Raw genomic sequence first — 21,630 nt, forward strand, 5'->3', positions numbered from 1 at the left:
ACACCTTAAGTCAGTAGACCAAAACTGTGCACCCGCAGCATAATAGCGACTTTGGATAAAGCATTCAACCCATTATTTTTTTTCTTAAGTTAGATTCTGCTATCTGCACCCTTTATATGTGCTTCACTGGCTGTAAGTTAGGGATCTATTCATAATTTCATAATTAATAATTTGGTAATTATTGTCACTTGCTTTGTCTTTTGTTAAGGATTCGACTTCTTAACTTCTAGAAAAAGGCAACAGGGCAACCAAACCAAATAAAGTTTTAAATTGTTTTAATACGATTTATTAATTTTAATGTGGTTTATTGTGTTGTCGCGTGATTTTTCACTACCTGGCTCCCCAAAAGTTGGGGATTCTTATTAGACGAAGTAGGCTATTAAATATAAAATAAACTGTCCCAAAACGTTTATTTCGCCAAGCTGGATCATTTATTCGACAGCTCCAACAAAGGAGTAAGTCACAAGTGAGGTTGGCAAGCTGAAAGATTTTGAAAAAGAAAGAGAGAAAGAGAGAGAGAGAGAGAGAGAGAGAGAGAGAGAGAGAGAGGGAGATGCGGGTTTGAGGGTTGTCAATGTAAAGCAGTTGCTCAGAGAGGAGTTTGGATGGAGGGAGGGGACCACCGAGAATAAATGCGCTCTTTCATTTTAGCCAAAGGCACATACTAATATCCCCACAAACTCACGGGAGAGGGTCGTTTTGTTGGTAATCTAAGAAAAAGACAATTCGCTGCAGGATCGTGCACAGCCAGCTATCAGACTAACAGCGCATCAGCAACTCTCCTCACAATTTGGGCTCGTTGACCAAGTTTCGGTCCAGTGGAGAGTTTGATCAAAGAAGCTTTCCCGTGTCCGGAGGGGATGAAGCACGGTGCCGCATGGGAAGGTGTTACACATTAGTACGGCTTTACTGACTTCGAACTGCGGGATCTTGTTGGATGGGGCAGGTGCAGTGATTTTCACGGCCGGTACATGCCTCACTGAGGTGTTTCTTCTTATTTTTAATGTAACAGCTTTCCATGCGCTGAAAGCCAACTTTCCCCTAAATCCAATACTCTTACAGCTTAAAGCAACCAAAATTAAAAAAAATAAAAAACGCTATAAAGAATCAAAACCTTTGTACGCGGACCAGCCCAGGAGTGAGGCGCACACAGCAGACATGCCTCCACTGGACGTTTTGACCGGATCTCTGGGGGAAACACGGAGCTGAAAAAAGCGCGCCTGTGTTTCTGTAGGTGGTGAACAACATTTCCACCAGCTCAGTGGAGACAACTTTATAAACGGAGCAAAAAAAGTGTAGACGCAAGCATAAATGGAAATGCGTAAATACTTGCTCTGCCTGGAGTTCATCCTCCTTCTTAAAGGTAAGGATCACTTTGCAGTCATCTGTATTATTTTACATTTTATGATTTCCAGAAAACTAGTAAATGTTTTTAAAATGTTTTCTATAAATAGGGTGGAATAGCTGGAGGATTATTTAAATAAACATTTCACTCAGTTATAGCTAAAGTCAGCCTGGTGCTTCTTGACTGCTGAGTTGCTTTTCTTACTGTCTCACAAGGGTGAGATAGTCATTAACTTCCCCAACTTTTCCACTTATGAGGACACACGTGCCTACCCAAGTCCTAATTCTGTGTCACAGAAAATACTGTTGTATGCAGGCATGTAGAGAAGCATAAAAACACACTTCATTTTCCAACCAGATGAAAGGAATCAGATGTTATGCATTCCAACAAAGTAGTCCTAAAAGTAATGGTTCCTGGTTCAAAGTGTGATCCTTCTGTACATCTATCATTATGTACTGAGGAAATATTTTATTCTTGTTTGAGGTCTTCAGCATCTGTACCAGATCTTTGGAACCATCAGAGACATTTACATGTGCACAAAGGTTACTGGTTCACCTCCCCTTACACTGACATATGGACTTCACTGTGCATTCTCGGGGTGTCCGTTAGTATTTAGGGCTGTCCAAATTTATCAAGTTCACAAGTGGACTCAAGTTCAATTTCTGCTCACTGTTATAAATACGATGTAAACCACCTGACCTGCAGAGTCAGACATTTCAATCCATCTCCATGGAACCCATTTAGTATAATAGCACAGTTCATCCCCTTGCTTATGTGAAGACAATGAAGATTTCACTATACATATAATAAATGTTTACAAATTCACAAACATTGTTATTTAGATTTACCTCTTTGTGACATTGTAACTGTGTAACACGACCTTACTCGTCATATCAGCCAGTCCCATCTTGTAGACTTGACGTCCAATGTCCCCTAGTAAGGCGTCCATGCCATCTGTTTTTTCTCCATGAAGCATGAACATGAACTCCCCTTCGGTTTGCTGTGCAGAGCAACACACCCCACATGGAAACTAGAGAAAAAGACCATTGTTGTCTACCAAAACTCTGTGTTTATACAGTTGATAAGCAGTAGGTTAAATGCTGTATTATGGCACGCATCCGTTAAGCCAAATTAGATCAATGGGCTGAGATATTATAGTATGTTGTTTAAGGTGTTTTTGTATGCTGTAAATGTATAATTGCTCTGAATCACACACAGTCTCTGTAGTTAATCTAAAGTTTAAGATGTTGGCTTTTATGCAAAATATTACCATTTAGACTGAAGTGTGATTATCAGTGCTGTCATTTTTTTGCTATATGGTGAGTGCTTCTCATTCAGAAGCTGAGAAGTGAACAAGGAATGCATTAGGCATTAAGGTAATTTACACCACATAGGCAGGCATGCACATCTATTGGCACATGGTTACGTTTTACACATTGCCCCCCATTATCTGGTAAAATGAAGCAAGCAATTTCACTTTTTTTGAGTTTAGTTTAAGTTTTTTTTTGCTGCGTGTGACTTTTCTGGCTTGAGCATTTGTCATACAGGAGCCTGTGCATTAAGTGAGAGAGTATGTGTGTAATGTTAATTGTTTTAGCAGAGCTCCACTGATGTGAGCAGCAGGCACCCCATGTCTGTTGTTATGTTTTACTAAGATGTCGAACACAGGTGTATGTTTGACTCAGTTTCACCAACCATTCAGGAATTTTTTATTGCTGTTATTTCCCCAGCTATCTTGTGTTTTTGCACTCTCCGATCATTTGCTGACTTTCATTCCTTCACCCGCTCTTCCTCTTTATCCACCCCCATTCCCCACGAGAGGGTGACTAAGATGAGAACAGAGCACAATAGAGATAATGGAGAGAAAATCTGTGAAAGTGAGAAGAGGTGAAGGAGGTAGATGCATTTGAAAGAGTTAAAGGATGATAAGAACAGTCAGCTAAGCTAACATCTCTCCTTCAGGACAATTCACAGAAAGTGCAAATTAAAGACATTTAAAAAAGATAGGAAACTCAATTTGTTTTTAGTAGAGATATGCTTCAGTGCTGTCAAAGCCTCCCTTGAACAGACTCACAGAACAACACTGGCATCATTAAAGAAATATAACTTTTTTGACCGATGTTCCCCCATCTACCCATTCAGAGAAGACCAAAACCTATGCCTGACATGCTGACACAAAAGGCTAACTTACACATCTATAAGATGCCACAGGCTTTGACATACCACCAGTATTTGATATTCGTGGTTGAGGGATTTTGAGTCTCATGCTACAGCTGGCTTCATTCTCAAAAGCTGCATATTATGGCTTTATTTATGTGTTAAATTTAGTTTCACATGCACACACACAGACACACAGACAAGCACATATTTCACACTTGCAGCCGTACTTATCAAGCAGCACCAGCGCCCAGAGCTGAACGTGTGGTTGAGGCAATGTGGACTAATTTTGGCTTGACAAATGTTGCCAGTTGTCATGGCAATGAGTGGTCAGACACCCTGCAGTATGGTGTCATATATAAACCTCAGTGAAAATGGAACCAGAGAACTGAATGGGGAATGATGGTACAGTTATATACTATCAGGGACTGTGGAGTTGGGAAGGTAGAGGGGCACCTTGTGGTAGAGTTTCAGTTATGTGTGTGTTATAGGAGAGGGGGTAAAAAAAAGAGCAATTCGTGGTTAATGAGAGAGTTAGTGAAATTGGAGTATGAAGGAGAAAATCAGTAGAAGGGGTCTTTATCAGGGGCCCAGTTTGTAGTTGAGAAATTTCAGATAGTGTGTTTTATTGCCACAATTTAATTTTCTGTGACAAGGCTGGTTGGTGTTAGAGAAAAAGGACAATAATATGTTGTTGGAATAGAAAGATTTTTCATCATTCTGTCTATGAAAAGGGAAGAGTTAAATGTTTACTCTACCCTGGTCTATCCATTTCCAATGTGTGAAACATCTGTGTAGAACCAGATTCAATGCTGAATCTTAAAATCACTGGAGATTTGTTTGTTAAAATATTAGGTCATACAGATCTACAGGACGGGCAAAAGCAAGCTGGTTTCAGACACGCACTGCAACCTGAACAGAATTGTAGACTGCATATGAGTTAAATGGTAACATTGCTTGTTTGCCACAATAACATTGTTACAGTCCAGATGCTAAGCAGATGTAATGTCCATCCTGTTTACCATCTAGTATGTTTAGCATTTTAGCATGCTAGCATTTGCCTATAAAAGCTGAATCAAAAACATTTTAGACTGATGAGACTGTAAATAGTTTAGGTATCTAGTCACAAACTGAGAGTGTTAAATTTTAATGTTGACCGGGTCAATGAGAAGTCAAACAATCATCCAAGTTATAACAACTTATCCTAAGGAGGACTTAATTTTTGTACCAAACTCTACATCGTGCTATCCAATAGTCATCAAAACATTAATCCCAAATGCGAGCAACATAGTGATGATAGTAAAAAAGTCAGGGTGTCTCCAGAGTTAGCACGAGTAATCATCTGGGGAAATAACAAAGCCTATGTAAAAAGTTAATGAATTGATCTAACGTTTGTTGAGATATTGCAGTCTGGATCAGAGCTAGACTGGACCATACTACTAGCATGGCTAAAATCCATATTTGTAGCTACGGATGCTCAGTAACAAAATATGGGTACAACAAGAAGCAGAAACATTACTGAAAATACGGTGACAGTTCAGCAAGAAAATCTGTAAGAAAGTGAAAAGTGCAAAGGCAGGTTGAAGAGGTTATGTTATGTGAGAAAGGCAGGAGCAGAGATGGAAGAGAAACAGTGAACATATCTAGTTTCCCTCTCACAACCCAGTGGAATCCCCCTCTGATTGCTCTGGCCAAGGGTACTGTTTGTGTGTGTCAGTCTGTATTTGTGGGGAAGTGTTTGAGTGGCTGGTGTATAATGATCCCAGCAGTGTTCTGGTTCTGTTCCCCATCCTTCACTAGCATTCTCCTGTAAAATTGCTGCGTTATTTACAGTACAAGAGTTATTGTATTTGCCCCTGGGCACTGCTAAATTACATGTCAAGTCACATTTATTGTAATCAGAAAGCCCCTTAAACAAGCACTCAACACACCCTGCTTTTCCGGGAAACAAATGACATACTGCAGCTACACCAATGGGACTTGTAAGTGCCAGCTGTCAAGAGATGTATGATGTTTCTGAGACTAAACCAAAAACACTACAAGATGATGCTCTTTAATTTAAGTACAATTGTATAGCAAGGAAATATCGGTTTGTTTATTTCCTGTCAGCTGCTGAAAACATGAGAAAACACTTGAGACGGAAATGAAATGTTAAATATTAGTTCGAATTTTTGAAGCAAAGTGGAGCCAGAAATCTGTCAGTAATCTTGCTCTGCCAATGCAAAAATTTAATTAATTTAAATAATTCATAGTAGTGAGAACACACAGTGAGGTGGAGACAACTGTGAGTGTAAATTGAACAACATCAAACTGTTAATAAACACCTACATTAAGATTAAAAGTAGAGCCTATCCCAGCAGTTGTTGGTTGAGGGACAGGAAACACTGTGCAACATAGAGAGGCACACACCGACAGACAACCATTAACACTTGCATTGACACCTACGAACACCAATTAACCTAACGCACATGTCTTTGGACTGTGGGAGGACACTAGAGTAGTCTGAAGAAACTCAAGGAAGAAGGAGGTGAACACGCAAACTCCACCCCAGCTGTATTTTAAGCAGGGACCTTCGAGCTGTGAGGTGACAGTGCTAAACACTCCACCACTGTGCTATCGCTCCTATAGAATATGAATGTCTATCACAAGGAAGAAAGTTGGCTCGAAGTAACTACTAAGGACAAGTTAGCCCCAAAATTTATACCGGTAATATTGAATTTTACTCTGAATATAAAGAGGTCATTAATAAACACTTGTTTCATTTCTTATTTCACTTTAACTTTGCTTAACCTGGCAAAATGTATTACCTCTACGTTAATTAACCCTTTATTCTGGTGCTTGGAAATGTTAAAGAGATGCTCCAGATGATAAAAAAAAAGGTTTTAAGTTTTTAATTTAGCCAATGAGAAAATGATTTTGATGCCTCTGTGAACACCTAAACACCTTATTACTCAGTTAAGGGTTTCACAGCCATCCCGTTGATCTCTGTCTTCACTGTCTTGCTCCCCTCTCTCTCTTTATGTATGAAGGGCAGACTTGTATGGCATAACAGGGGGTTTACTATGCGCCATAGTTTTTCTAACCCACACCCACCCGGCCTTGCTTCGTCTCTCCCTTCTCGTCTTCCTCGCTCTCCTCCAGCTAAACTTTCCCTTTTTTCCTCAGAGGTTGTCTTTGGTCACTCTATTTATCCATATTTTAAACTCCCTCCCTCTTGTCTCCCCCAACTCCCTTCTCCAAGGCCATGGGGGAAAATAATCATCTGATACTCAACTGACAATGCACACAGTTTTCAGCTATCTTTCACATGTTTTTTGCTCATTTTAAATACTAAAATGTTATCTTTTTCTTTAATATTCACTTTTTCCTTTTTATTTAAGCTGCTTTAAAATTAGAAAAATTTATTCTTGTGATCTGTGTACATTTTTTTTTCCATGTCCATTCCAGAATTGTGTCAGTGTTTCAACATAGACGTAAAGCATCCTCGCATCTTCACTGGTCCAGAGGAAGCTCTGTTTGGGTTTTCTGTTTTACAACATGAAGCACGTGGAGAGAAATCGTGAGTTTGTGTGTGTGTGTGTGTGTGTGTGTGTGTGTGTGTGTGTGTGTGTGTGTGTGTGTGTGTGTGTGTGTGTGTGTGTGTGTGTGAATATTTCACAATATGAAAGTCTCTGAAGGAGACATGATGAAAGATGAACACAGAGAGTGAAAAACTAAATGTTTAAATTAAAATTTTAATTTAAACAATTAAAATTAAATAATCTTAATTCTTATGTTTTAATAATAAATGATTGTGTAATTTTGTTGAAGACTGCTGGTTGGTGCCCCCTGGGATGGCCCACCCAATAACAGGAAAGGAGACATTTACAAATGTGTTGTGGGGAATGAGAAGAACTCAAACTGTAGCAAAGTGAATCTAGGTGGGAAAAACAAATAACCTAAACAAAATTAACTATTGCTGAAAAACTGTAATATTAGTTTGTATAAGTTGCTTGTCTCTCTATCTCAGGTGAGACTGCTCTCAAAAATGTTTCTAAAAACCTGAGGAATTCTCACCTGGGCATGACGCTTACTCCAGACTCACCGGACGGCTTTCTGGTATGTAGTCTAAACAATGCTTGTTTTAAGGTGAGTGTTTGAACGCTATGGTCAGTCTTCATAATACAGTCACTGCCTGGAGAAAGGCATCTTGCAGCCTGATGCTTGTAGTGTTTTCTCCAGGCCTGATTAGCTAGATGATGTTTATTTCTTCCATCCTGCCTCATCCTTCTTTAGCCTCCCTGTGTCAGTGTGATTTTGCATCCTGAAAGGATGTTTTGGAGGGTGGCAATGATGGTACCAGGAGCAGTTGGTTTTCTATTACCAAACCACGAGTTGAATTCTGACAAAGCAGAAAACGACTGCTATTTTCGCTTAGCTTAATATTTCAGTGCAACACACAGTATGTCCAATGTTGCCTTTTCATTAGGCTGTGCATTATGCTGTCAATGCTTTAGTCACACTTTTCCTGCTATTCATGCTGTTCATTTACTGCAACTGCTACAAATGCTGCTGTTATTTATTTTAGGCGTGGAAGCAATTAGTAATTTCTTATCATTAATGAATACACTGTTGTCAGTAAATAGTGAAACATTCTACTACAATATCTTATGACTTACAGAGACATAAAAAAGTCAGCCTAGCTTGACCTTTGACACACACATCTTCATATTCTCATTTCACTAGTTCTTATGCTTCTGGCTAGCAGAGGTATACGCTTCTGCCTGATAACAGAAGGCAACCCTTTGAGTATTTGTGCAGGTTGTAAATGTTTAGCTACTGTATCTTTGTTCCTGTGTCTGTTTGTTTGTTTGTGGGTGTTAAGCAAGTGTACTTGTGTATTTTGTTGTCTGCCAGGTTTTTAATGCTGTTTCTGGTGTGGAGTCGTGGACAGTTCACAAATGGTAGCCACTGTAGCTCACTTAGAGTGAGTGTGTGTTTGTTTGTGTGTGTGTGTGTGTGTGTGTGTGTGTGTGTTTATCCTAACCCCAGTGGTCTGGTCTATAACAGGATAGGAATGCGTCTCCGGCCCTTTGGTAATGACAGACTTACCAAAAGCCATAGCACCTCTCTGACTTCTCTCCATCGTCTCCCTCTTCCTTGCTCTCAATCTTCTCTCCGTCCCTTCTTTGCCTGGTTGTGTGCCTTAGGAGAAACCCATCCATAATAACAGGGCAAGCAAAACCAGGATGTTTCTCCTTTCACCCCACTTTAAGTCTCCCACTTTTGTCTCTTGTCTCTAAATGCACAAGTTTCTCTTTTATCTCTTCTATTCGTGCTCTCCTCCCCCTTCATATAAAAGCCAAATAAACGTGATGCTTTGAAGACGGACATATTTTTATGTGATGCCGACAACCCCACCACCCTTAATTCATTCACCCCCTACTTTTAGCACAATCAGTTTGAAATTGTTTTACTGGTCTGGAGCTCCAGCTCTGTTAAACCACTCATGACAACAGTGGCTGCCAACATGTCAACAATACTCTCTCTCCCTCTCCCTGCCTGTCCTCTTTTTTCTTTTCTCCAAACCACACAATTGTAGTTTTTCCATGACTTGTTCCCCTCTTAAGACTCATTTTCTTTTTGTTCCATTCTGTTTTCATTTAGTGTTTTGTACGTGGGTCACCGAGCCACATTTGTCTCTGTTCTAACCCTTTGATAATGACCAAAAAGCCACCTACTCATCTTATGAAAAGAACACACATACTTAAAAATATAAACTGCTCAAATTGACTGTAAATGCTCCAGAAACTGCCTGTAAAACAGAGGCTGTTTTGTGTGTGTGTGTGTTTGGCAGGCATGTGCCCCACTCTGGTCTCAGGAGTGTGGTACATCTATGTTCAGCACCGGCATCTGTGCCTCAGTCAGCGATGACCTAGTACCAAGAGAGACCATCGCTCCAACAGTGCAAAGTAACTACACATTTCCACACACACACACTGAAGCAGAGAGATTTGCAGCACACGCCTTCTTTACCTAACAAAATATTTTTAAACTCCCACATGTGGCAGGGTGCTCTACATACATGGACATCGTGATTGTGCTGGATGGCTCCAACAGTATATACCCTTGGTATGAGGTCCAGAACTTCCTCAGCAACATCCTCAGCAAGTTCCACATTGGCTCAGACCAGATGCAGGTAACACAGCAAGTCTGTAGTATAAATGCACTGCTTTTAAATATTACCCCTTCCCTATTGCCCAAAATAGTATGCACGAGGTAGTCTCTTGAATGAAATCATATAAAGTATAAAGAACCAGTTTGGCAAAAATGACAAGAATGAACTGTAGTAGTAATGTAAAGCGACATGAGTCAAGTTAGCTTGAGGTTGGAGAGGAATGGAAGTTGGCAGGGAGGATCTAGGGGACATTATTTTGAGCTAAACAATAAGAGGACTTAGAAGGGGGTTTGGGTTTTTTTTAAAAAAAGTGTGGGGTAAAGTTAAGCAGGCAACATGAGGTGAAGAGGAAATACCTCTGGTTTTTGAATGAATTCAAAAAGCCCCCAAATGCAGTGTTTACTTTAAGACCAGGATTGGTATTTAAAGAGAGAGTCCACCCCAGAAACACAAGACTCACATGCTGCTCACCACCATTACGTGACAGCACAATTATGAATATCGGGAATTGCTGAGGTGCTCGTGCATTTGTGTGTACATGCAAATTCAGGTTGGCGTACTGCAGTATGGTGAGATAGCAGTCCATGAGTGGTCTCTGAAGGACTACCAGACCACACAGGATGTGGTGGAAGCCGCCAAGAACATCAGCAGACAAGAGGGACGAGAGACGCGCACAGCGTACGCCATCCACATGGCCTGGTAGGCTTGTTAATCACTCTTACTTTACTCGTGCCGGTTGAACATGTTGTAGATTTGGCTGGCTAAATGGAAACTGTCTGCTTGGATTGTGGTGTAACATTCTAAGAGGTTTTATCTAAATATACCACTGTATAATTTGTACTTACAATGACATCAGGTCTATTTTCTCCTATTCTGTTCTTCTTTCTAATGATATGCTCCCATCAGGCTGCTTTTGATTATGGCTGACCAGTGTATCAGACAGATTAAACTAAACAATATAATGACAAACCCTTTTGTTGCAAAATATATTTTAAGTAGAGATACAAGACTTTATTTGTATTTAGTATTTCTGTGGTAAAAGAGTTACTAAAAGAGTTTATTGTTTCTTTCTCTATTCTCTCTTCTTTACGTCCTGCTGTAGCCCTGCAATAACCTTTGTGCGTTTTCCTCAGGGTAATATGTTGTAAGTCTAAAGTCTAAAGAACCAGCTCTAGGTCAAGGGTCAGTGAAAGCCTCTAAGTCCTAAAATATCACACTTTTTTCAAAATATAATTCCTGTTTTATTAAAGGCATTTCCACATAGAGCGCCACACCCAGACCCAATGTGTGGCCATGACTTCCATTTTGGAATGTGTGTCTTGGAGACTACTTTCAAACACACACACACACACACACACACACACACACACACACACACAGGTAATTTGAGAGTGCCTGTTTTCTAGTACATTTAAAGGTAAAAGTTAGCGAAATTTAGAAGAAACATTTAAAAGGTAGTTGAAAACAACTGACTGGAAAATGGAGCCATTAAAATTGCATGAACTGTGGTCTTAAAACACCAGTAATAGAAAATCCAGACAACACAACGTTCTGCCTCTGCTTTGTATCATTCACTGTTATTACATTTCCCACACTGTCAGGTGGTGACAACACTGGCAGTAGCTCACCAGTGCTCTTGATAAAAGTCATTTTTAAACCACCCAAGTGAAGTCAGGTAATGACATTTTTTATACATCTGAAAATTGCATTTTTTAAAATAATTTTGGTATTGCTTGGTAACAAGAGGAGGAAATACACTACGTATATATAGGAAAATATGTTTAGGCCTACAAAAATGTGCACTCCCAATTAAAATGCAGCGTTGGAACTTGGCATAAAAGTGATGGTGTACTGTAGAAAAACAGTGAGATTGGCTGAGTTAGACCAGCTAGATGCCGGCTCAGCATGGCTGCAGGTGTGGCACAGCCTGGCCCAGCCTGATCAGCTAAGTAGCACTCCTACAGCTGTAAAAATACACACAAAGGCCTATGAAGTACACACTTGCACGCATGAACGGTTACACACACTCATGAGGGACATACACAATACACTTCACAGAAATATACATGTATACAACTTTATGTTCTTCAAATGCATTGATTTGTTTACTCACCCACTTAACCTCAACTCTGACCTCAACTCTGCATTGCATGTTTGACCTTTACCTTAAACTTGTTCTTATTATAAATTTAACCCTGAACCTGAGCACTTTGTTAAATAGCTTTAAAACACCACTCATTCTCTCTCGGGAATCTTTTCTTAATCATGTTTTTGTCAAGATGATCAGTTTTCAGTATTTAGCAATTTCAGCATTCAAGGTTTACATTTTTGTTACAAAGCCAAAATGTTTTCTGACTTTTTGCTAATCATAAGCTGTGTGTGTGTGTGTGTGTGTGTGTGTGTGTGTGTGTGTGTGTGTGTGTGCATGCGTATGTGTGTGTGTGTGTGTGTGTGTGTGTGTGTGTGTGTGTGTGTGTGTGTGTGTGTGTGTGTGTGTGTGTGTGTGTATGTGATTTTCATATTGCTCCACCCAGCTAAGATTAAGATACTTGCACTCACACTCTTACACACAGAGATCTAAATACAGCCTGGTGTGTTGTTTCATTAACACACTACTGTGACTCTGTAAAGTGTGTAAATGCAACCAGGCCTCCCAATTATCTCCACTCTCTTTCTCTTCTTTCATCTCCCATTTCCCCCATTCTCATCTCTTTGTTTCTTTCATCCTGATTTTTCTGTGCTTTACTATTGGTTTTTATCCTTCCTTTCTTCCCTACCCATTTCTGTGTTGCCTCATTATTTCTCAATTTTCTTTCTCATCCAGATCCTTTCTTCATTTGTTCCTTGCTCTCTCCTATCACGTTTTTCAGTATATTTCACACTATCCAATACCTATTGTAATACCACAACAGAGCATGATTTGAAGTGTATAGTTTTAGTGTTTTGTTCCTCTTTCTTTTCTGTGGATACATTTATTCTATCAATGTGTCTTATCTGATACAAGTTCTACAAACTTTTACTATTTTTTTTGTTTCTCTCTCCTTTCTTTGACTTCAACTTGTCTCTTGTTTTCCCTTCTCCTTCTCTGCACCCTGTGTAATTTGCAGAGTGCGTAGGGGAGACAGTTGTTTTGAACTCTGAGTTTCTTGTGGCTAACCAAAGTTTTATATTTAGGCAAGGGCTAGAGTTAGGCTTGAAACTCACTGACTGTACTAGAGCACTGATTACTCTTCTCAATTGCACTGTGTCTGTATGTGTGTGAGTGTGTCTGTATGTGTGTGAGTGTGTCTGTATGTGTGTTGGTCTGAGGCTTACCAATCTCTGTTCAACACTTGAAGCAGGTCCCAGAGTGAACAGGTTTCCTGCAGACAAACAGGGCGCGTCTTGGGTCTGTTTGAGTGTGTTTGTCGTTTATGTTTCCTCTCTGTATCATGGCACAACTGGATGGGAATTCACAGATGTGGTTGCTGTGTGCAATGACACATGCAAGCTGCATGCAGTAAACAACTTGACTCAGGTGGGAGCTAATTTAGTGTATTAAATATGAATATTAATATCCAGAAATGTCCAGTTGTGAATTGAACCATTTAATTTAGACTTGAACTCCAGTGTCTTACTGGCTATTCATTTTCTCAGAAAAGCACTTAAAATTGTATATTACCTTATTGGGGTGTTTATTTGAGATTGTAGGAAACCAAAATATGATTGGCTACTCTTGTATCCTCCTTCTACTTAGTTCAACAAGAATCGCTGTAGTAACAATATTTGTGTCTCTTTCTGTCTCACTTTCTGTCTTTTTAGCACAGAGGCATTCAGTGTTGAACGTGGAGTGAGGGAGGGCGCCACTAAAGTGATGATCGTAGTGACAGATGGAGAGTCACATGATGGGGAGGAGCTTGAAGATGCTCTGGAGGAGTGCGAGAGCAGAAACATCACCAGATATGCCATTGCTGTGAGTACATTATATCTAGACTTGATAGGTCATATGTTTTTGAGGAGCTGGCACACTAAAGAATTGTTAATCTCTAGGTTTTGCTGATAAAAGAGTTTCTAGCCTAAAAGGTTAAACACTACAGTACATTATTGGTTGCTTATGTACAGCATCTCTGAAATTCCGTGAACATTGTGTGACAGTGGTATTCTTAGCATATACTATATACCCTCAGGCAACCACAAAATACCACCACCACTCCCCAAAAATAATATCTCCAAATGATCAAATGAACCCCTTGGGTGTACTAAAATAGTCAAATGGGAACAAAAACTATTTGCCAGCCCCGCCCAACCCCTTCAACAGACAGAAAAACACAAAGTGGTGGCATGGTTTTAGTGTCAATGGGGCAGACAGACTCTGGTGGTAGGATTGGTTGATGACCCCTCCCTATCCCACAAGGAAGTGGGGGAACCTTCAGACTCAGCTGGAACCACAGAAGAGGAGAACTTGAGCCAACATAGAAGAGGAGGGGCACAGTACCACTGGTGATTATGTGGTGGTAAAAATCAGATTCGCCTAATGACCCTTAGAGAGAAAAAGCTCAATTACTCCTTACAATGCTTTTCATCATAATGTATTTGTCTTTTTTGTCATTTTAGTTTTTAATATTGTAAAAATCTCTGGTAACTTTACCTCTTAAGTTTCTGACCTGCGTGGAAACCCTAAACTACTTCAACAGAAATTTGATCTAAGAGAGTGAAACAGACATATAGAGATAGAAACTTGAGGTATGAGTTGAACAGAATCTGTATGCACAGGCTTGGAGAAATGAACAAAAATGGATAAAGAAAACAAGGCAAAATGAGGTGAATTTTGTGGGTTAATATTAAAAAAAAAGTATTGCTTGGAATAGCAGCCATGTTTTTATGTAGCTCTCTGTCCTGCTGCTGTTGCCGCTGCTACTTGTTTTTGTGTGTACATGGTCACAGTAAAAAGGTCTCATAACAGGTGTATGGTCACTGCAGACTATGTTTTATAAATCAGGGCAGGTCGGGAGCTAGAAGTGTGTGTTTGTGTGAAAGACGTTTATGGAGACCTTGTACAGTATGTAGGGAGACAAAGCCTTGAAATTCAGCATTGTAATTTGCATTACTTTCCCATTAATTAATTGTTTTTACTATTTTCACGACCCAGTGGGCAGCAGTGGTAGCATGTGGGAAATATCTGAGCCTCTAAATGGGCCTAATGTGCACATTTAAGTGTGGCTTCTCTTCCAATTGCATGCTACAGCCCTTGCTGTCCCCTACCCTTCAAAAACAGAGGATTTCCTTAGTTTCCCTAACAGCCCAAATCACAGGGAGAGATTCTTGAGTTTGGTTTCTCGTATGGAATTTTTCTCATTTGTAAACGTTAAGTCCCAGGCTACTACTGCTACACTGTATCCTCTGCACCAGTCGTCTCTGTTTGTGCTCCTCGATGGCTGCTCTTTTCTCCGTTGTTATGTTGTTAGTTTTTCTGGCCCTTTCAGTTTCTTGTTGTTCGTTATAGAGTGTGTGTATTTTCTTTTTTTTTTTTCTACAGGCCCGCAAGTGGTGTTGGTTGTCTTTAGTCTTCCCTCTAACTACATACTCTATGACATCTCCTTTTCTCTCTTCACTGTGTCTCTGAAACATGGAGAAGTAATTTCTCTGATAAATGCCAAAGTGCCTGTTTATGCAATCTGTTTTCTTCCTTTCACCAGTTTTCCCTACTTCCATCTTAATCCCTCAATGTTTTATTGAGCTTATGTTATCAGCTTATTCATTTTTGTAATATTTTCTCTCTTTCCCACACTGGGCTCCAGGTTCTGGGTCATTACATCCGCCGGCAACAAGATCCCGAGACGTTTATCAAAGAGATCAAGTATATCGCCAGTGACCCAGATGAAAAATACTTTTTCAATGTGACCGATGAAGCTGCGCTCAATGACATTGTGGATGCCCTGGGAGACCGCATCTTCACTTTAGAAGGTCTGTGATAGAAGGAAGAAGGCTGAGAGTAAATGAAAAATGCACTTTAAAAAGAAAGAAAGCAGCATTTACACTGTTCTTTAAGTTCCTTATTATGGATATCAAAGATTTGTGATCAGTATCAGTTATGTTTAATTTTTACATATAGCTGTGTCATTTCATGGCTTGTAATGTAAAAAAATATTAAACAAAAAATTATATATTTCCAGTCACACTATTAGAATAATCAAGATAGTCTGACTGTTACTTGGTTAGATCTATCAGTCCAATAATCCCATCCAAGAAAAATAAAAAATGAAAGAAAATTTGGACAAAATAAAAAATGAGACTGAAGCGAGACTGGTGGTATTAACAATGAAGGAGAGTTAGCTTTATGTGAGAAAATAAACAGTATTTATGCAAAGAAAGCAAGTGAAGGAGGGGAAGTTAGAGGGAGTGTTGGGGGAACGTGGAAGGAAGGCTGATGAAAGGTGATGCCACCCTATAAGGTTCAGTGACATCAAGAGGAAGACACAGGAGGAAAGGAAAGGGTGAGGCATGTCTGCCATGTCTGCTCTTCAGGGTGAGTTAGGGAGCCAATGATGCCAACTAGATCAGACCCTGAGTGGGAGAGGAAGGAAAGCAGGAAACATCCAAAGACAAGCACTGACTTGTTGTTTCTGTCTATCTGCAGGCACATTGGGCTACAATGAGAGCTCGTTTCACATGGAGATGTCTCAGATCGGTTTCTCCACACACAGACTTGATGTGAGTCCTGACAATAGTTTTTTTAATCAGCATAAAAGTGTATGTTGTATGTCATCTGAGACATGGACTGTTTTTTAGGATGGTATTTTGTTTGGGATGGTTGGAGCCTATGACTGGGATGGTGGAGTGTTAAAGGAGGGGACTAATGGACGCATCATACCACCCAGAGAGGCTTTTGAAAGCGAGTTTCCATTGGAGTTCAAAAATCATGCTGCTTATTTAGGTACAAATTCTCCACACTGTCCACAAGTTACCTGGGTTACAATTTCATTATTTGAAAACGTATGTAAGAACGTGTAGTATGTAAGCACTATCAGTTGGAATGTTACATGTAGTAAAAATTGTGCATTTGTGCATTTAATCAAAATAACTGAGAGCTCCAGTGATCGAGTTTTGCACAAAAAAATCTTTCTTCTTTGCAGTAAGCTCTAAAAGTTTAGTTAATGTTTGTCATTCAATGTAATTTTCTTAAAACATAACTCTCTTCTGTTCCTTAGCTTGAGTTTTGGTGTATGATGATGTGTGTGTCTTTAGGTTATACGGTGTCATCTGTGGTAGTTGGTGACTGGAGGCGGCTGTATGTAGCTGGGGCTCCTCGCTTTAAACACAAGGGCAAAGTCATCCTGTTTGAACTCACTAATGAAGGGAATGTCAACATTGTACAGGCCCTTAATGGGGAACAGGTAAAGCTTTCTTCTTGGGTCTCTCCCCCCTCCTTTCAGTTACTTATGTTTATTTATTGTAGCTGGCAACAGGGAATCATATTTTTAGATTAAACCAAGTACTCCACCTACTGACCGTAGGTTGAAATAACATGCTTCCGTTTGTAGATAGGGTCGTACTACGGTAGTGAGGTGTGTGGGCTGGATATCGACCAAGATGGCATCACTGATGTCCTTTTGGTTGCTGCTCCAATGTACCTTGGCTCAGGAAACAAGGAAGCTGGTAGAGTTTACATCTACACTCTCAGTGGGGTAAGACAGCAATGGCATTAATTACTCTTCTCCAACTATTACAACTATAATGCTCATCATTAGATCACGTAACATTTGTTTAATTCTTGTTAGGAGCTTTATCTAACAGTTTCCTCAAAACACAAATTGTACTTTCTCTGTTTCTCCCTCTACTCAGGAGGAGGTGTTTGTATCCAATGGTACTCTGAAGTCAGAGGAGAAGTCGCAGGATGCCCGGTTTGGTTATGCACTGGCAGCTGCTCCAGACCTCAACCATGACAGCTTCACTGACCTGTTGGTGGGAGCCCCATTGGAGGATGATCACAGGGGGGCTATCTATGTCTATCACGGAGATGGTATTTACATCATCCACAGTTATAAACAGGTACTTATCATTTCCCTACAAAAGTCAACTAACTGAAGCATTTCAGTCAAACTTATGTCTTTTTTTGGTTCTTCCTCCTCCCATCCTTACAGCGTATTCCAGGGTCCTCGATGTCCCCCTCCCTGCAATATTTTGGCCGCAGTGTGAGTGCTCAGTTGGACTTGGATGGAGATGAGCTAATAGATTTGGCAGTGGGAGCACTGGGCAGTGCTGTACTGCTCAGGTGGGTAGACACAGAGTGGGAGTGGGACAGAAGGAAGGGCCGTTACAGGTTTGCTTTTATAGCTGCACACACGAGGAGATGATGGAGCCAGCCTAGCAAGCTGCCACATGGAAAATCATACATTTCCTGTGTAGATTCAAATGCCCCACTGTCTGTAAATGCATGCAGTGTCACATGGCTAAAAATTACTGTCACTCCTGTCTCCAGTTCTCGAAGCATTGTCCAGATCAATGTGAGTCTGTCCTTCCAGCCGCACTCCATCAATGTCATTCAGAAGACCTGCCAGAGGGGAGGGAGAGAATCAGCCTGTCTCAATGCCACTGCCTGCTTCAAAACCGTCTCCCGCTCCCCTGGATCACACAGCAATAGCTTTGGTATGACACTTCTATTCTTAAACCCTAAATTAACAAAGGCACTCTCCCTAAACCTTTGAATAAAGATTATAAATCTTAAAGTATAAATTCTGTTCTTAGATCTCTGGGTATCAGCCATGTTGGATGACAGAAAGTTTTCTGCGCGAGCATTGTTTGACGAAAACTCCCACAGATTGATCCAGCAGTCAGTCCGAGTTCAGACAGGAAAAGCTGTATGCTACAAACTGCCCTTCCATGTTTATGTAAGTGTCCCAGTGCACACACCTGCCAAATTAGAACACCTTCCACTTTTTATGTGGGCCTGTTTTCATCTCTAACATTATTTTCTATCTGTGCTATAGGACACAGCGGATTACATTCGTCCAATCACTTTCTCACTACAATTTAAGATCAACAACACAGAGAGCGGCCCAGTGTTGGATGAAGGCTGGCCAACCAGCGTTAAAAAATCTGTAGGTGGTATAATATGGACTGTTGTCATTATTAGCTTTTGTATTGGATCACATTTCCTTCCTCTTTTTCCATAAAGTATAATGTCTTCTCCACTTGGACCTCTCTAGATCCCATTCTTTAAAGACTGTGGTGAGGATGACGTGTGTACAACAGATCTGGTGCTGCAGGCTCATATGGACATCACTGGGACAAGGTAGCAATTTGAGTAACAAGATCATATATCTGCTCGCTTAAGGAACAGTGAATTGTCATTGTTTTTTCTCCACAGACAGAAGCCATATGTGATTCGCAGGCCTCGTAGGCGTCTGGCAGTGGAGGTGCAGCTCCAGAACAGACTGGAAAACGCCTACAACACCAGCCTGACGCTGCACTATTCGCGCAACCTCCACTTCTCCAGTTTAAGCATTAGGGTAAACCACACACGTATACTGCTAGGACATCAATATGTGTAACAAACCATAGACATTTACTACATGCATTACCTAACACAACCTGAATTTTTTCATTTCTTCATTTTTTGAACTGTAGGAGGATGCCCACTTTAAATTTGAGTGTACAGCACTTGGTGCCAGCAGCCACTCATGTAACGTCAGCTATCCAGTATTTCGCTCACAGTCAAAGGTATGTCCTTGCCAAGAAAATAGCTTCATCACTCTCTCGACTCTGCCCACTCATATTTCACTTCCTCCAGGTGAAATGCGTCACTTCAGCAGGCTCTCCTCTTCTTTACCTGCAGGTTAGCTTCACGCTGGAGTTTGAGTTCAGCTGTACATCTCTGCACAGTCGAGTCCAGATGAAGCTCAGTGCTGCCAGGTAGATCACAAAGCAGGTCAATTCTGCATAAACCGTGCAGATTATGGATACAGCAGAATTCAGTTTGCAGTTTTCAGTTTAAAGTATGCTATTTAGTTCCACTTGAAGACCCAGAATATTTTGTCTTTAAAGACTCACAAACTTTATGTAACCCTTTGTTTATCTGACAGTGACAGTGTGGAGAGACAGAATACTTTAGAGGACAACAGTGTTCAGCTGCAGAGTTTTGTTCAGTATGAACCAGACCTGTTTGTTAGCAGGTATGTGTGTAAAGCACACCTATTTTATGCTTCCATTTTGTTTCTATATCTTTTATTAAATTAGCATTTTGTTTCGTTTTTCTGTGCAGTGATTCTAATTTGAACCGATATGAGGTCCATCCCACTCGAACAGTGTCAGAGGCAATAGGACCAGAATTCTACACACACCTCAGGGTAACACTATGGATTACATGCTCATCATAAACATGGCTTCAGGTGAGTCATCACTCAGAGAGTTAAAAAAAAGCTAAATCTGTGCATTATTTTTTTGTGTTTGTAGCTGCAGAACTTTGGCTGTTACTCTGTGAGTAATCTGGAGCTGAGGCTGCATCTGCCCTCTGTGGCTGCCGGAGACAGAGTCTTCATGACTGTCACTGATGTCTTCTCATATAATGTGAGTGGTGTTTTTGCCTCAGTGTGTGTCTCTCTTTTTAGATCATATGTGACATATTTAAATTGCCTTGTAGGCCACAGGAGTGAACTGCAGCGTACTGAGTGATCTGGCCCAGCTGAAGGCCAGACAGAGAGATGTACGCCCCTTCCACCCAGAAGATATGATGCATAATGACATACTGGTGAGGCTTTCAGCAGCACAGCACAGCTACACACAGATACTGAGCAGTGTGCAGCATCAGCTCACATTAAATTATTTATTTCTTGTGTGTGTGTGTGTGTGTGTGTGTGTGTGTGTGTGTGTGTGTGTGTGTGTTTATGTCTGCATGTCTAGAACTGCAGCAGGTCATTTTGCACTGAGGTTGTGTGTGAGGTCCAGCAGCTTCTGAGAGGGCAGTATGTAGTCATTCGTGTCAGCCGCCGAGTTCATGATGATTTTTTCAGAAAGGTAAGATAAACACTAACATACAGTTGCCCACTTTAGCCCATCCTCTTAAGCCCAGTGAGAAAAACTTGGTCATCACCTTTGTGTATCTTTTTGTAGGCCAAATATAAGTCAGCAAAGATAATAGGTGCCTATCGCCTTGCAGCTCAGGAGACTAACCTCATCACTCTGAGTGCAGGAACAGTCTGGAGGGAGGTAAGACCACAGCGAGATTAATGGTCGCAGAATGGGGGCAGCGTTTACTTTGTCTAACCTCTCTCTTCATCTGTTTTTCCGTAGACTGTACTAGAGGTGCTCAAGGGCCGAGCTATTCCCATCTCGCTCTGGATTCTGATCGGAAGCATTATTGGAGGTTTATTGTTGCTGGCCCTAATAATTTTCATATTGTGGAAGGTATTTTCATATTTTTTTTAAATCTCTTTATTTATTTTTTTATTTGTTCTTATTACTTTGTAAGTATACTGTATTGTAATTGTACTGTACTGTAATTCTTCTGGGAGATATCAGAATGTGCTATGGACATATCAATCTCTGTCCCACTCTCCCCTTAGCTCGGGTTCTTCATGCGCAAACACAGAGGAGAGGATGAAAACCATGAAGAATGAGCTCAGCTTTTGCTGCCATGACAACTGTCATTTGCCATGATGACTACAAGATGAACCAAATCCACCTCTCACCAGGCACAGAGACAGCCCTGGGTTTGGACCCGGAATGCAGATGCAACCAAGACCTCCAGGACCAAAGAGGGCATCGCAAGTGTCCAACAGAAATGCACTACCCACTATTTCCAGGGTCAGAGCACTTAGTATGTACATAACCTTTTTTTTTAATGTTAAAGAAAAATCAAAGTGTATTAAACCACAGTACTTCTATTTAATATACAGGCATCTTTATGGTTTTACAATTCAAACAATCATTTTGTTTTGTGTTTGCAATACGGTTTTGTGATTGTTCTTTACTAACAATAAAAGTCTTGAAAAGA

The 21,630-nt window shown here is 40.5% G+C and overlaps 1 protein-coding gene across 1 annotated transcript; it reads left to right on the plus strand.

Moving 5' to 3' along the window:
• The first annotated feature begins 580 nt into the window (after positions 1-580).
• Positions 581-21,630, plus strand: itga10 (integrin, alpha 10). Its single transcript, XM_067509967.1, has 30 exons — positions 581-1,363; positions 6,950-7,061; positions 7,313-7,422; positions 7,512-7,600; positions 9,339-9,453; positions 9,553-9,680; positions 10,210-10,358; positions 13,461-13,611; positions 15,437-15,602; positions 16,276-16,349; positions 16,428-16,572; positions 16,884-17,032; positions 17,180-17,323; positions 17,481-17,687; positions 17,780-17,910; positions 18,118-18,284; positions 18,384-18,526; positions 18,626-18,736; positions 18,845-18,930; positions 19,006-19,147; positions 19,266-19,358; positions 19,474-19,550; positions 19,721-19,810; positions 19,900-19,984; positions 20,091-20,204; positions 20,278-20,385; positions 20,538-20,651; positions 20,748-20,843; positions 20,928-21,041; positions 21,200-21,630. Exons 1-30 carry the CDS (start codon positions 1,312-1,314, stop codon positions 21,251-21,253), a joined length of 3,516 nt encoding a protein of 1,171 aa, XP_067366068.1. The 5' UTR covers positions 581-1,311; the 3' UTR covers positions 21,254-21,630.

The sequence above is a fragment of the Channa argus genome, chromosome 7 (assembly GCF_033026475.1).
Source record: "Channa argus isolate prfri chromosome 7, Channa argus male v1.0, whole genome shotgun sequence".
NCBI classification, from domain to species: domain Eukaryota; kingdom Metazoa; phylum Chordata; class Actinopteri; order Anabantiformes; family Channidae; genus Channa; species Channa argus.

Bases quoted from the DNA above. Each gene is read 5' to 3' on its own strand.
- itga10 (XM_067509967.1), top strand. From the start codon at position 1,312: ATGGAAATGCGTAAATACTTGCTCTGCCTGGAGTTCATCCTCCTTCTT. The intron at 18,737-18,844 runs GTAGGTGGTATA...GGACCTCTCTAG, and splicing joins CAACCAGCGTTAAAAAATCT to ATCCCATTCTTTAAAGACTG. The intron at 21,042-21,199 runs GTATTTTCATAT...CTCTCCCCTTAG, and splicing joins TAATTTTCATATTGTGGAAG to CTCGGGTTCTTCATGCGCAA.